We start from the raw sequence: 16,910 nt of genomic DNA, 5'->3' as shown, positions 1-16,910 counted from the left end.
TGCCAGGTAATTCGGGAGGCGTTGACTGGAAATCTAATTGACTGCAACCTGATAACCATATATTGACCGCTGACAACACACACTGCTCTGAATGGCTGAGGGGCTCGACTGAAAGGACACATTTTCTCCTTTCACTATCTCCCTCTCGTTCCTGAGCTCCATCTCTGTATTCCCCTCTCTCTGAATTATTCAATCTCATGGAAGGATTCTATTGTTCACCATCTTGACATGCTAGTTGGTGAATGCAGGGGGCTGGGAGAGTATAGTTACATAGGATGACAGACAAACAGACAAATGTTTTTCAATGTCCCCCCCTGACGTGTTGTAGATGATCATCTTCTGAAAGAGACACAATGAGACTGTTTCCTGGACACGGATAAAGCCCAGTGCTGGACAAAAAAAATCAAGCTCAATGGGGAATCTCCATAGAAAATGCATTTTAGTCCAAGATCAGGCTTACTCTGTGTCTGTAAAACACCCCTTTGTGTAGGATCATTCTTTCTGTCTGTGTGCTCTTTAATTTCTGGTGTGTGTCCATAGGGAGGGGAGAAAAGACGACCTGTCTGCACTGGCCAGGGAGTACGGGGGATCCAAGAGGAACGCCCTGCTCAAGTGGTGCCAGAAGAAGACTGAAGGATACCAGGTACGAACTAACAGGGTGGGGAATGGGTCGAGGGTACAGGCACACCCCAACTAGCGCACCGTACTTATTCCATCCCATTGGACAATGCTTTGATTTCTCAACAGGTTTAGATGCAGGAAAGAATATCAGATCATTACCGTTACTCTGTTTTAATCAATAGGGCCATTGCCTTGTGCGCTTTCTCCAATAGCTGCAAACACAGACGTTAAACGTTGTGTTTCCTTCCTGTTCGTTTCCAATCAGAGCCCCTTCTTACTCCTTTGAGGCTTTTAAGATGTTTACCCACCAGGAAGCATTAAGGTCTGCCCTGTCTAGTTACCATGGTAGCAGTTAGGCTTTACCCTCTCCAGGAAGTGTGCCAGACTTCACCGACGTCCCGGCCCTTCCTCTGCCCTCTCCCTTTCTCTGAATCTCTCCACGGCATGGGCTGGGGCATGTTGGTACAAATGTGCATTTTGTGCTACAACAGAGACAGTCGTGTCCAAAAGTTTTGAGAATGACACAAATATTAATTTTCACGAAGTCTGCTGCCTCAGTTTGTATGATGGCAATTTGAGTATACTCCAGAATGTTATGAAGAGTGATCAGATGAATTGCAATTAATTGCAAAGTCCCTCTTTGCCATGCAAATGAACTGAATCCCCCAAAAAACATTTCTGCTGCATTTCAGCCCTGCCACATAAGGACCAGCTGACATCATGTCAGTGATTCTCTCGTTAACACTGGTGTGAGTGTCGACGAGGACAAGGCTGGAGATCACTCTGTCATGCTGATTGAGTTCGAATAACAAACTGAAAGCTTCAAAAGGAGGGTGGTGTTTGGAATCATTGTTCTTCCTCTATCAACCATGGTTACCTGCAAGGAAACGCATGCCGTCTTCATTGCTTTGCACAAAAAGGGCTTCACAGGCAAGGATATTGCTGCCTGTAAGATTGCACCTAAATCAACCATTTATCGGATCATCAAGAACTTCAAGAAGAGCGGTTCAATTGTTGTGAAGAAGGCTTCAGGGTGCCCAAGAAAGTCCAGCAAGCGCCAAGACCGTCTCCTAAAGTTGATTCAGCTGCCGGGATTAGGGCACCACCAGTGCAGAGCTTGCTCAGGAATGGCAGCAGGCAGGTGTGAGTGCATCTGCACGCACAGTGAGGCGAATACTTTTGGAGGATGTCCTGGTGTCAAGAAGGGCAGAAAAGAAGCAACTTCTCTCCAGGAAAAACATCAGGGACAGACTGATATTCTGCAAAAGGTACAGGGATTGGACTGCTGGGGACTGGGGTAAAGTCATTTTCTCTGATGAATCCCCTTTCTGATTGTTTGGGGCATCTGGAAAAAAAGCTTGTCTGGAGAAGACAAGGTGAGCGCTACCACCAGTCCTGTGTCATGCCAACAGTAAAGCATCCTAAGACCATTCATGTGTGGGGTTGCTTCTCAGCCAAGGGAGTGGGCTCACTCACAATTTTTGCCCAAGAACACAGCCATGAATAAAGAATGGTACCAACACATCAACCGAGAGCAACTTCTCCCAACCATCCAGGAACAGTTTGGTGACGAACAATGCCTTTTCCAGCATGATGGAGCACCTTGCCATAAGGCAAACGTGATAACTAAGTGGCTCGGGGAACAAAACATCGATATTTTGGGTCCATGGCCAGGAATCTCCCCAGACCTTAATCCCATTGAGAACTTGTGGTCAATCCTCAAGAGGCGGGTGGACAAACAAAAACCCACAAATTCTGACAAACTCCAAGCATTGATTATGCAAGAATGGGTTGCCATCAGTCAGAATATGGCCCAGAAGTTAATTGACAACATGCCAGGGCAGATTGCAGAGGTCTTGAAAAAGAAGGGTCAACACTGAAAATATTGACTCTTTGCATCAACTTCATGTAATTGTCAGTAAAAGCCTTTGACACTTATGAAATGCTTGTAATTATACTTCAGTATTCCATAGTAACATCTGACAAAAATATCTCAAGACACTGAAGCAGCAGATTTTGTGAAAATGTATATTTGTGTCATTCTCAAATTTTGGCCACGACTGTGTAAACCTCTTTTTTGGGGGGGTGCCCTACGGAGTTGCCCACAACTGTATAAACCTTTTTTGGGGGGGGGGTGCCCTACGGAGTTGGCCACGACTTTTTAGCTGTTCAGTCTGGGAAATGGAACAACAAGGCCTTTGCTACAATGCTAAATAGCCTCTCTAGTTTGTATTTTCTATTGGTCCCCTGGCTCCCTTCTAAATCGTACATTTTCTTTCCACAAACAGTGTTCTCGCTTGTTCTCTTTTATATATACGGTATATAGGCCTATGTGGCATTGTTTTCATGAGGCCCATAGTAAATGTGTTCATTACCTGTGCTCTGTTGCTGCTCGGAGTGCTTTGTGCCAGTTGACTCACTGCCATGCTCACTGTAAACACACTGCTACCAGCCAAGCCTTTCCTAACGTAGCTCAGCCCTGTTTTTCCACAGATTATACTTTAATTCTCTCTGCTGGGATCCTCCTGTCGCGTGAACTCTACTATGCATCGTTGCTTCATATACTCCTCTAGTAAAAGGGAAGCATAGAGAATACATGCCTTAAACATGCCTCATTTTTATGTTCCTTGTTTCTAAGTATGTCAGCGGTTTAACAGTCCTTTCTCAATAGTTGTCCGGTTTTTGTGTGGGTGGAAGGTTCCGAGGAAAAGACGAGTTGGCAAAGCTACGCAACCATTGTGACTCACCATAGTTAGTGACTAGAGTGCCTTTGTCTGCAGGAAGTGTAGTCCTGGTTAACACCAATGAGACAGACGGGTGCTGTGATCCCGGAGAGCCAGTGAATTGGGGTCCCACAGAGAGCAGCGACGCCTCTTGGCGGAGTAAGCAGGCACCCCCTTCCTCTTCCATGCTCCACACTGCGGTGTCCCTTGTTTAACGGCGCCCTGGTATCTGTACCATTTTCTTCTCCCCATGTCCCTTGACACGCAACATCTCTGATAACTGACAAAGGTTCCCTGTGACCCTTAGAAGACATGTGAGGGCTGCCTTGCTGTAGACAGGGCCTGCGTCCCAAATGGCACCCTATTCCCTATATCGTGCATTACTTTTGACCAGGGGTCATTGGGCACACAGAAGGGGGTGGCGGAAGGTTGAAGTCAAACTCTCGCTCGAGTGCAAGGCAGTGTGAGTAACCACTAGTGTGCTAAAACATGTTCCTTCTTCCACTTCCCTTGAAAGACCACGGTTTGCGTAATCTATGGTTGTTGCTGGTGGTTTGGGATGACATGGTCAAACATCAGGATAGCCTATGGCTGGGGTTTTGTTGATCCCTTACTGTTGTGCTCCTTCGCTGCAGAACATTGACATCACCAACTTCAGCAGCAGCTGGAACGACGGGCTGGCCTTCTGTGCTGTTCTCCACACCTACCTGCCTGCCCACATCCCCTACCTGGAGCTCTCCAGCCAGGACAAGGTGAGATCGAGGCTCCCATTGTCAACTAACGCAGTCATGGTGGAGTCCCTGGACACAGATTAAGGCTAATCGTGGACTTAAAAGCATTTTCAATTAATATTCTCCATTGAGCTTGCCTGCCGGGGCGGCAGGGTAGCCTAGTGGTTAGAGCGTTGGACTAGTAACCGGAAGGTTGCAAGTTCAAATCCCCGAGCTGACAAGGTACAAATCTGCCCCAGCCAGGACAAGGTGAGATCGAGGTTAACCCACTGTTCCTAGGCCGTCATTGAAAATAAGAATTTGTTCTTAACTGACTTGCCTAGTTAAATAAAGGGAAAATAAAATAAAAAAGTGTCCATAGCTAGGCCTAAGCTGTGTCCAGGAATCTGCCCCTACAAGTGTTTGGAAATTTTGTGTCATGTATGCACTTTGTTGTTCGTTCATCAAAAAACGTTTATTTTCTCCCTTTTCTTTCAGAAGGAGAATTTCACACTGGCTTTCCAGGCCGCGGAAAGTGTCGGGATCAAGTCCACGTTGGTAGGTGTCCGAGCTAAAAGGAACCCAAGACGGCTCCACCATTTGAACGAAAGGATATTTGACTACCACTAAAAGCGTAGAATGAAATGAGTCAGATGCTTTATTCGAGGGGGATGAGAGAGACATTCCATGTGACTTCCTCCCCTTTGTAAGGCTTGACTGGGCAACAGGAAGACGGGGCTGATGTATAGTTGCACCTACAGCAGCAATGCACACCAACGTCACATAGTTTGGCCGGCTGTAGCCTGTGAGGCCTTAAAAGAAGATGTGTTCATGTCAATAGCAAGCAGCTCCAGTTTATTTAGGAGCGGTGTCACACCGAGGCCAGTTGACTTCAGCGTAACAAAAGACGGGCTGGGTTTCCTCTGTGTGTGATCCACTGTTTTCCCCAATACACACTCCAGAGAGCTGACAGAGGGGGAGGAGATTTGCTATTAAAACAAAAGAGACGCTCTCTGTGTTCTTGACAATTATATGACCATTTAGATATTAAGTAGAGGCAGGAACACCTCTCCACCTTTCTCTGGTGGAAAGTATTGTGACTTCTTACTCTTAGGCCAAACGAGGGGTGCTTGCTTATTCCTCACCATCTCTTACTCAGAGAATATTCTGCACGTACAATTTGCAGCGAAAGAAACTATGCAGTGTGTTACGCATTTGTATTGCAACCCATATCTCTCTTTGACTCACTCTCTCAGGACATTGGAGAGATGGTGTACACAGAGAGGCCTGACTGGCAGAGTGTGATGACCTACGTCACGGCCATCTACAAGTACTTTGAGACGTGACCCATCTTCAAGCCTGAACACCTCGCAGCCCCGCACACCCCAGACCACATTTCCAGCCAGGGCTGTCATCACAACACTGGACAACCTTACAGCAACATCAGCTAATGCTACCTGCAAAGACTTCTGGGACCCTGAGTTGTACATGTTAAGAGTTATCACTTAACTCCATCCAGTATGTTCCATGTGTACGCTGCAATGTTCCACAAATTCTTGGCTTGGGACGCTCATGTGGTTTCTCAGCTAGACTGAAACCCTCGAAGACTATGTTATGGATAGACCGAGGCCCTGGGTATTGGACAATGTGTTGACCAGGCCCCCATCTGTCGTTCAAATTCCCTTGGATCAGCGACTTCCTGTATACTCAAGTCTTTTGACCTCTTGACCCCAGCCCTATGTGAACTCTGCGCTGTCTGCAGTAGCCTATAATAACACCATGATCACCTCCAACACTACACTTCAAGTTGGGTAGTACATGTTTAGCGAGCTGAAAAACAATGTGGGTATGGTTTTTGGATTTGGATTTAGAATACTGCAGAGAACAGGACTGAGTTTTAAAAATTGGTTTGCCCATTTTGTCCGAGCAATGACTTTAATGGTAAGTGTGACCCCTGATAGAGGGTCCAGCTTAACTGTCACGGTAGGTGTTGTGTACTGTTTTAGCCTGATGCTTTGCTGTGATATATATATATATATTCCAAAGACATAATCTACAAGTTTGGCAGATGATATCTTGAACTTCACAACAATCAGTGCCATGTTAGTCTCTTGTTTGTCATAATTGGCCAATACAATAAGCATTGACCATTAGTAACAGACGTCAATCGCATTGAAGTCTTTTACACCATTTACATTTTGTTATTTTTTCTCAGTCTAGCAGTCTGTTGTGTCCAAACTCTGCGAAACTGATGGTTGGCCATCATGGCCAGTCTCTGGGTGTATAGTGAGGTCAGTTGCCCTGTAGCACACCAATCCATAAATAGGCTGAACAACACAGGGAGCTGACCTGATAAGCTAACAGTTTTGTCATTACGGTAAAGGCACCCCTTACTGTTCCACAAATCCTCACTGGTTTCAAAGCACAACGAGGGGAGGGGAGGCTCAAATGTCAAAATTTACTCAAATGGAATGTGTTTAAACCTTCATCAATGCCATGAAAAACACTTTGAAGGTTTCAAAGGGTGATTGCTCATGAAACCAGGACAAAAAAATAGACTGATTTTGGGGATTTTCATGACGTGTATTCCATAGAATGGTCCTTTGGAGGAATGGTTGTTGACATACAGTGCCTTCGGAAAGTATTAAGACCCCTTCACTTTTTCCACATTTTGGTAGGTTACAGCCTAATTCTAAAATTGATTTAAATAGTTGTTTTTTTCTACACACAATACTCCATAATTACAAAGCAAAAACAGGTTTTGTAGAAATTTTTGCTAGTTTATTAAAAATAAAAACTGATCACATTTACAGAAGTATTCAGACCTTTACTCAGTACTTTGTTGAAGCACGTTTGGCAGCGATTACAGCCTTGAGTCTTCTTGGGTATGACGTGACAAGCTTGGCACACCTGTATTTGAGGAGTTTCTCCCATTCTTCTCTGCAGATCCTCTCAAGCTCTGGCAAAGTTGGATGGGGAGCATCGCTGGCCAGCTATTTTCAGGTCTGTCCAGAGATGTTAGATCGGGTTCAAGTCCGGGCTCTGGCCGGGCCATCCAATGACATTCAGAGACTTGTCCCAAAGCCACTTCTGCGTTGTCTTTGCTGCGTGCTTAGGGTCATTGTCCTGTTGGAAGATGTCTGTTGCCGCAGTCTGAGGTCCTGAGCGCTCTGGAGCAGGTTTTCATCAAGGATCTCTCTGTGCTTTTCCTCCGTTCATCTTTGCCTCTGTCCTGACTAGTCTCCCAGTCCCTGACGCGGAAAAACATCCCCACAGCATGATAGAGATGGTGCCAGGTTTCCTCCAGACATGACACTTGCATTCAGGCCAAAGAGTTCAATCTTGGTTTCATCAGACCATAGAAACTTGTTTCCTTTTAGGTGCCTTTTGGCAAACTCCAAGTGGGCTGTCGTGCTTTTTACTGAGGAGTGGCTTCCGTCTGGCCACTCTACTCACCTCCCTGACCAAGGCCCTTCTCCCCCGATTGCTCAGTTTAGCGCTAGGATGAGGCTTGTTGGTTCCAAACTTCTACCATTTTTAAGAATGATTTGAGGCCACTGTTCTTGGGGACCTTTAAATGCTGCAGAAATGTTTTTGTAACTTTCCCTAGATTTGTGCATCGATTACAATCATGTCTCGGAGCTCTACGGACAATTCCCTCGACCTCATGGCTTGGTGTTTGCTTTGACATGCACTGTCAACTGTGGGACCTTATATTGTGCCCCTTTCCAAATCATGTTCAATCAATTGAATTTACCACAGATGGACTCCAATCAAGTTGTAGAAACATCAAGGATAATCAATGGAAACAGGATGCACCTGAGCTTAATTTCGAGGCTCATAGCAAAGGGTCTGAATACTTATGTAAAGGAAGGTATTTCTGTTGGTATTTTTGATAAATTAGCAAAAAAGTCTAAACTTGTTTTTGCTTTGTCATTATGGGATATTGTGTGTAGATTTCTGAGGATATTGTTTTTATCAATTTTATAAAGGCTGTAACGTAACAAAATGTTGAAGTCAAGGGGTCTGAATACTTTATGAAGACACTGTCATTTAGCATCTAAAAACATAATTGAGAAATAATTAATCAAAGTTGTCCTATTTCTGGCATGTTGGCCTTAACCAGGCCTCCAAGACTTCATGATGTTTTATCTGTAGGTGCTACAAAGCAAACATTTGTCATATGAAGCTTTACTGCTTGCTCTGTAATATGAGTAGTATTTTGAATTCAATAATTTCTTACATTATTTATGAATATTGAAAAATATAAACATGAAAATATAAACAATTTGATTTGCCTATTACCTGGGCATATCAAAGTCCCAAAGTGGGATCGCTGCTGCTTTTAGAGTTGCAGGATGTTCAATGATACAAGTAAAAGGAGGGCTGTGATTGGTTATATTGCCCACTATGCCAATTTCTCTGTTTTAAAATGGGCCATTACAATTTTATATTTGTTTTATATTCATAAAATTCATAAAATTGTTATTGAAATCAAAACACATTTCAGAGCAAGCTGTATTTTTTTTAGATATTTTTTTTTAAACATTCATTTAACTCGGCAAGTACGTTAAGAACAAATTCTTATTTACAATGCCGGCCAAACCCGGACAACGCTGGGCCAATTGTGCGCCGGCCTATGGGACTCCTAAACACGGCCCGTTGTGATAGTGGTAAAGCTTCATTTGTGTCACCTACATATTAAACATTATGGAGTCTTAAAAGAGGCCTGCCTGGGTAAGGCTAAAATGCCAACTTTGATAAATGATTTCTCGATTATAGTTTTAGAATAAATTTCATGAAAATCCCCCAAAAATCATGGTAGCTTTTTGTTCTGGTTTCGTGAGGAATTACCCCAAAAACATTTGGTATCGTACACAGTAAATATCTTTCCTCCAGCACAGTGAAATCAAATTAGCTAGGTCTGTTCCCATGCATTGGGAAAGCATACAATCTTCAATTGTTTTGAGGTTGAAAAGTACACAACTGTGTGTGTGTGTGTGTTTGTAGTTTACATACACCTTAGCCAAATACATTTAAACTCAGTTTTTCACAATTCCTGACACTTAATCCTTGTAAAAATTCCCTGTCTTAGGTCAGTTAGGATCACCACTTTATTTTAAGAATGTAAAATGTCAGAATAATAGTATAGAGTGATTTTATTTCAGCTTTTATTTCTTTCATCACATTCCCAGTGGGTCAGAAGTTTACATACACTCAATTAGTATTTGGTAGCATTGCCTTTCAATTGTTTAACTTGGGTCAAACGTTTTGGGTAGCCTTCCACAAGCTTCCCACAATAAGTTGTGTGAATTTTGGCCCATTCCTCCTGAGCTGGTGTAACTGAGTCAGGTTTGTAGGCCTCCTTCCTTGCACTTGCTTTTTCAGTTCTACCCACACAGTTTCTATAGGATTGAGGTCAGGGCTTTGTGATGGCCACTCCAATACCTTGACTTTGTTATCCTAAAGCCATTTTGCCACAACTTTGGAAATATGCTTGGGGTAATTGTCCATTTGGAAGACCCATTTGCGACCAAGCTTTAACTTCCTGGCTGATGTCAAGAGATGTTGCTTCAATATATCCACATAATTTTCCTACCTCATGGTGCCATCTATTTTGTGAAGTGCACCCTCCTGCAGCAAAGCACCCCCACAACATGATGCTGCCACCCCCGTGCTTCATGGTTGGGATGGTGTTCTTCGGCTTGCAAGCATCCCCCTTTTTCCTCCAAACATAACAATGGTCATTATGGCCAAACAGTTCTATTTTTGTTTCATCAGACCAGAGGACATTTCTCCAAAAAGTACAATCTTTGTCCCCATGTGCAGTTGGAAACCGTAGTCTGGCTTTTTTATGGCGGTTTTGGAGCCATTCCTTGCTGAGCGGCCTTTCAGGTTATGTTGATTTCGGGCTCGTTTTACTGTAGATATTGATACTTTTGTACCCGTTTCCTCCAGCATCTTCACAAGGTCCTTTGCTGCTGTTCTGGGATTGATTTGCATTTATTGTGCCAAAGTACGTTCATCTCTAAGAGACAGAACGCGTCTCCTTCCTGAGCGGTAATGACAGCTGCGTGGTCCCATGGTGTTTATACTTGCGTTCTATTGTTTGTACAGATGAACGTGGTACCTTCAGGTACCACCATTTGGAAATTGCTCCCAAGGATGAACCAGACTTGTGGAGGTCTACCATTATTTTTCTGAGGATTTCTTTTGATTTTTCCCATGATGTCAAGCAAAGAGGCACTGAGTTTGAAGGTACACCTCTAATTGACTCAAATTATGTCAATTAGAAGCTTCCAAAGCCATGACATAATTTTCTGGAATTTTCCAAGCTGTTTAAAGGAACAGTCAACTTAGTGTATGTAAACTTATTTTTATTTTATTTTTTATTTTTACCCCTTTTTCTCCCCAATTTTCGTGGTATCCAATTGTTGTAGTAGCTATCTTGTCTCATTGCTACAACTCCCGTACGGGCTCGGGAGAGACGAAGGCTCCTGATACACAACCCTGCTTCTTAACACAGCACGCATCCAACCCGAGGCTACACCGTGCACCTGGCAACCTTGGCTAGCGCGCACTGCGCCCGGCTCGCCACAGGAGTCGCTGGTGCGCGATGAGACAAGGACCGACCAACCGACCAATCCCTCCCTAACCCGGACGACGCTAGGCCAATTGTGCGTCGCCCCACGGACCTCCCGGTCGCGGCCGGTTACGACAGAGCCTGGGCGCGAACCCAGGGACTCTGATGGCACAGCTGGCGCTGCAGTACAGCGCCCTTAACCACTGCGCCACCCGAGAGGCCTTTGTGTATGTAAACTTCTGACCCATTGGAATTGTGATACAGTGAATTATAAGTGAAATCTGTCTAAATAATTGTTAGAAAAATTACTTGTGTCTTACATAAAGTAGATGTCCTAACCGACTTGCCAAAACGATAGTTTGTTAACAAGACATTTTTTGGAGTGGTTGAAAAATGAGTTTTAATGACACACTTAGTTTGGAATGTGAACTTCTGACTTCAAGTGTGTGAGTGTGAGAACTTATGAGTGGTGTTTTTGGTACATTCCAATAGTCTCCTTATCCTAAGATTCCATGTGAATAATTCACAACATTCTGTTGTTGCTCATAAAGGCGTCTGATAAGGTTGCCTGACATGCCTCTGCTAAGATTAGCTACACTCATTGAATAGGTACTGGTCATTGCAAGGATTCAAGGATAATATATTTATATATATTAGTTACCAGTCAAACGTTTGGACACACCTACTCATTCAAGGTTTTTTATTTATTTGTACTATTTTCTACATTGTAGAATAATAGTGGTCAAAATAGCCCTTACACAGCCTGGAGGTGTGTTGGGTCATTGTCCTGTTGAAAAATGAATTCTAGTCCCACTAAGCGCAAACCAGATGGGAAGGCGTATCGCTGCAGAACGTTGTGATAGCTATGCTGGTTAATCAAATCAAATCTATTTATGTAGCTTTTCTTACATCAGTTGATATATCAAAGTGCTGTACAGAAACCCATTCTAAAACCCCAAACAGCAAGCAATGCAGGTGTAGAAGCACGGTGGCTAGGGAAAAACTCCTTAGAAAGACCAAAACATAGAGGAACCAGGCTATAAGGGGTGGCAAGTCCTCTTCTTGCTGTGGCGGGTGGAGATTCTAACAGAACATGGCCAAGATGTTCAAATGTTCATAAATGACCAGCATGGTCAAATAATAACAATCACAGTAGTTGTCGAGGGTGCAACAAGTCAGCACCTCAGGCTATGAAAAGCTAACTGACACTTACTCCTATCTCTACCGCTCCTGCTGTCTCTAGAGAGTTGAAAACAGCAGGTCTGGGACAGTTAGCACGTCCGGTGAAAAGGTCAGGGTTCCATAGCCGCAGGCAGAACAGTAAGTTTTTGCTTGAATCTAAAATAATCACGACAGGGTCACCAGCAAAGCACCATCACACCTCCTCCTCCATGCTTCAAAGGTACACCTGTTAATTTAATTGCATTCCAGCTGACTAGCTCATGAAGCTGGTTGAGAGAATGCCAAGGGTCTGAAAAGCTGTCATTAAGGTAAAGTGTGGCAACTTTAAAGAATCTCAAATATAAAATGTGTTTTGATTTGTTTAACATTTTTGTTTGTTACTACATGATTCCATATGTGTTATTTCATAGTGAAGACATCAACTATCATTCTACAATGTATAAAATAGTACAAATAAAGAAAAACCCTTGAATGAGTAGGTGTGTCCAAACCTTTGACTGGTAGTGTGTATATACAGTGGGGCAAAAAAGGTATTTAGTCAGCCACCAATTGTGCAAGTTCTCCCACTTAAAAAGATGGAGAGGCCTGTAATTTTCATCATAGGTACACTTCAACTATGACAGACAAAATAAGAAAAAAATCCAGAAAATCACATTGTAGGATTTTTTATGAATTTATTTGCAAATTATGGTGGAAAATAAGTATTTGGTCACCTACAAACAAGCAAGATGTCTGGCTCTCACAGACCTGTATCTTCTTCTTCGAGGGGCTACTCTGTCCTCCACTCGTTACCTGTATTAATGGCACCTGTTTGAACTTGTTATCAGTATAAAAGACACCTGTCCACAACCTCAAACAGTCACACTCCAAACTCCACTATGGCCAAGACCAAAGAGCTGTCAAAGGACACCAGAAACAAAATTGTAGACCTGCACCTGGTTGGGAATAATCTGCAATAGGTAAGCAGCTTGTTTTGAAGAAATCAACTGTGGGAGCAATTATTAGGAAATGGAAGACATACAAGACCACTGATAATCTCCCTCGATCTGGGGCTCCATGCAAGATCTCACCCCGTGGGGTCAAAATGATCACTAGAACAGTGAGCAAAAATCCCAGAACCACACGGGGGGACCTAGTGAATGACCTGCAGAGAGCTGGGACCAAAGTAACAAAGCCTACCATCAGTAACACACTACGCCACCAGGGACTCAAATCATGCAGTGCCAGACGTGTCCCCCTGCTTAAGCCAGCACATGTCCAGGCCCGTCTGAAGTTTGCTAGAGAGCATTTGGATGATCCAGAAGAAGGTTAAGAGAATGTCATATAGTCAGATGAAACCAAAATATAACTTTTTGGTAAAAACTCAACTCATGTTTGGAGGACAAAGAATGCTGAGTTGCATCCAAAGAACACCATACCTACTGTGAAGCATGGGGGTGGAAACATCATGCTTTGGGGCTGTTTTTCTGCAAAGGGACCAGGATGACTGATCCGTGTAAAGGAAAGAAAAAACCTCCTTCCATCAGCAAGGGCATTCAAGATGAAACGTGGCTGGGTCTTTCAGCATGACAATGATCCCAAACACACCGCCCGGGCAACGAAGGAGTGGCTTCGTAAGAAGCATTTCAAGGTCCTGGAGTGGCCTAGCCAGTCTCCAGATCTCAACCCCATAGAAAAACTTTGGAGGGAGTTGAAAGTCCGTGTTGCCCAGCAACAGCCCCAAAACATCACTGCTCTAGAGGAGATCTGCATGGAGGAATGGGCCAAAATACCAGCAACAGTGTGTGAACCTTGTGAAGACTTACAGAAAACATTTGACCCCTGTCATTGCCAACAAAGGGTATATAACAAAGTATTGAGATACACTTTTGTTATTGACCAAATACTTATTTTCCACCATAATTTGCTAATAAATTCATAAAAAATCCTACAATGTGATTTTCTGGATTTTTTTTCTCATTTTGTCTGTCATAGTTAAAGTGTACCTATGATGAAAATTACAGGCCTCTCTCATCTTTTTAACTTGCACAATTGGTGGCTGACTAAAAACTTTTTTGCCCCACTGTATGTGTCCACATTTTCCACGGTGAAACTTGCGCTCCTGTATCCTAGATCTGAAATAATTGGATAGTGAAACTTGCATTCAGCCAACCAGAAAAGCAAGGCGATTAAGACCATCCTTGTTCTGCAAAGAAACAGTTAGATATAAATGTTTTAGATGTAAAAAATAGTTTTAGCAAGCAGTAGGTATTTAGAATTAGATGTGGAGTGGAGCTTTATAATAACGTGATGACATCACGTGCCCCGCGTACCTTCAAATTTATTCGGCAATCATTTTATTTATTTTTTAAACACTGTTTCCATAACTGTTCGCGATTAAGAACGTTTGACAAAATACAAATCCACCTATGCCAAACGGATACAAAATGTGTCGATTTTTAGAACGTTTCTCCTATAGCTGCCGTTGCTATTTTTTTGTTCTTGCGACATTGTTTTTATCGAATAAACCTTGATCAATGAAAACCTTGTCTTATGACATCTGATGCCTCACACGAACACTGTGGTCATGTTGTGGTTGGGTTGGTTTCTGGGTTCTACAGTTCCTGGTTTGCTCATTTTAATGTGTTATCTGAATAAATGGACTGGCTAGCAAGAGCAGTCGGCTACATGACAAAGGTCACTGATGTCTCGCTGAAATATAAATTAGATTAAAAGTAGGGTGAGCATAGCCAGAGCATGTTATGTACTGTGTGGGGAACACTTTATAAAGTAAAGAGTTGTTGAATTTATCAGTCCGTCATAGCTAACAGTCGACAGGATGCCAATGTCGTCTTATTTCCTCCCCCCTCTCCTTTTATAGCGCAACTCTCTTCAGTCAATGATTCAAGAGACCTGGGCTCGTTGATGTTTGAACCATAGAGATAGATAGAGGGCTAGTACCTAAAAGCCGTTTAATCACGGGCAGCGCCATTGACGAGTTTTTACCATTTTTTATTTGTCAACTGGGTGGGACTTCCTATAGTTTAAGGAAGGATCACACAATTCCATCCAGGTCACCAGGATGGCTCAGCCAATTAATTATACAAGTTTGGAAACGTTCCATAACTGCAGGTCACAGACGCCACAATAGGGCGGGCAGATACAATAATGTGACGTCTAAGTATATGGTTTGAGCCTATGGGCACGATGTATTTTTGTTGGCATGTACCAGTAAAAACTCCAACTACTTACAGTATGTATCAGAGGACCATTCAATTAATAGCATTCTGAAGTACAAACTGGGTTGATTGAACAGGTCTTTGAAGTCCTCAATGTAACGTTAACACTACAAGACCGTTTAACTTATTATGAAATTACAAAAAGCTTTGTTAAATTTGATGAATGAGGTTGAGAAGTAGATTTAACGAAAAATGTATGTATTATGTTTTTTATCCACTTGTATGTGTTTGCAAGCTAATATCTATAAGCAATACAATTATTACTGCAGTTCTTTTTTATTTTATTTTTACCAGTCTGTAGTGCCATACCTCATCAGCAAGCTATTTTATTTCCCCATTTCTACAAAACTAACACACTGAAAGTTACATGGCTTACAGGCTTATTTTTATTTATTTATTCTACCGACTTTCTTACAAAATGTGAGCTATAATTGAATTCTTGGCCACTTTGCTTTGCTCCACAGCAGAATAGAACTCTAGATATGACTCCAAAGGCACCACAGACAGTAGATGGAAACTAAGTGGTCCTGCTGATAAAAGGAAGGTGTCATCCTCTCCACCAACATCCCTCAACATGGGTTATTTGTGTGGGCTAGACCCTGAGCTTCTCTCCTCTGGCTAGCAAGAGGAAATGGTTTGTGAATGAGGAAATGGTTTGTGAATGTGTTGCTGCCTGAAAGTTTTTGTCAACACTCTTGTAACAAGATTGCGGTCACAATGGTGCACAATTTGACACCTCTTTTATTGTCTGTTTATTTAAATTCCATAGCCGAATTATAGCCAAATCAAAGCAGGTCCTTTCCGTAGACTAAATTTTGTGACTTCTCCTTTTAAATCCTCATTGGGCCAATGTGAGACACAGGTCTCCTAAGGTACATATCCCAACCAGAAGCCATGGATTACAGGCAACATCCGCACTGAGCTAAAGGCTAGAGCTACCGCTTTCAAGGAGCGGGACACTAACCCGGAAGCTTATAAGAAATCCCGCTACGCCCTCCAACGAGCCATCAAACAGGCAAAGCATCAATGCAGGACCAAGATTGAATCCCACTACACTGGCTCTAATGCTCGTCGGATGTGGCAGGGCTTGCAAACTATCACGGATTACAAAGGGAAACCCAGCCACGAGCTGTCCAATGACACGAGCCAACCAGACAAGCTAAATACCTTCAATGCGTGGGTAAAATCACTGGCCAAGCCAGAATTTTTTAAATTTTTTTATACAACCTATGTGTTGTGATAATTGCATTGTTTGCTCTATAACATTTTTGTTTATATGCCTTGAAACTGTGAAATATTTTTATTTGACCTTTATTTAACTAGGCAAGTCAGTTAAGAACAAATTCTTATTTTCAATGACAACGGGTTAACTGCCTTATTCAGGGGCAGAATGACTGATTTGTACCTTGTCAGCTCAGGGATTTGAACTTGAAACTGTTTGGTTATTAGCCCAACACTCTAACCACTAAGCTACCTGCCGCCCCAGGCTACCCTACGCCTAAGACCGAGACAATAGGCACAGTGGCAGAATAAATTCAACCTCACCTTTGTTTCATCACAAAACCGGAAAGCAACCTCTGTCCGGTGAAGTGCACAAAGCATATTGCATGTAACAAACAGTTACATGACCTACAGTATGATCAAGCAAATTAAAGTTTCCATAATTTCAGACTACTAAACAACTATAGATTTAGAACCACAAAGAGTTACCGCAAGTTGCAAAGAAAACAGGAGCTGCCTCCACTATTCCAGCACCATTTAAACTTCCACATTTCAACATCATCAAATCACCTCTGCTAAGTCTAAAACAGTGACAACTAAAAGATTCCAAAAATGATTTAGTTCAATCAACGTAAAATAAATATGATGTGGC

At 42.8% G+C, this 16,910-nt stretch overlaps 1 protein-coding gene across 2 annotated transcripts in view; it reads left to right on the top strand.

The window, feature by feature from the left end:
• Window positions 1–13,910, top strand: part of LOC139388611 (cytospin-A-like) — a 34,961-nt gene extending 21,051 nt beyond the window's left edge. Inside the window, exons 12-16 of one of the 2 annotated variants that reach the window (XM_071135371.1) lie at window positions 541–643; window positions 3,980–4,096; window positions 4,553–4,612; window positions 5,311–6,283; window positions 12,299–13,910. In XM_071135371.1, coding sequence (XP_070991472.1) covers window positions 541–643; window positions 3,980–4,096; window positions 4,553–4,612; window positions 5,311–5,400 — 370 coding nt within the window. In that variant the 3' untranslated portion in view covers window positions 5,401–6,283; window positions 12,299–13,910. Of the gene's footprint in view, window positions 1–540; window positions 644–3,979; window positions 4,097–4,552; window positions 4,613–5,310; window positions 6,284–12,298 lie in introns of those variants that run through there. The other variant, XM_071135372.1, reaches the window with a different exon arrangement.
• The last annotated feature ends 3,000 nt before the right edge of the window (window positions 13,911–16,910 follow it).

This window comes from Oncorhynchus clarkii, chromosome 29, assembly GCF_045791955.1.
Source record: "Oncorhynchus clarkii lewisi isolate Uvic-CL-2024 chromosome 29, UVic_Ocla_1.0, whole genome shotgun sequence".
Taxonomy (NCBI): Eukaryota; Metazoa; Chordata; class Actinopteri; order Salmoniformes; family Salmonidae; genus Oncorhynchus; species Oncorhynchus clarkii.
Note: the sequence above shows the minus strand (reverse complement) of the source record. Positions and strands in the feature narration are given on the sequence as shown.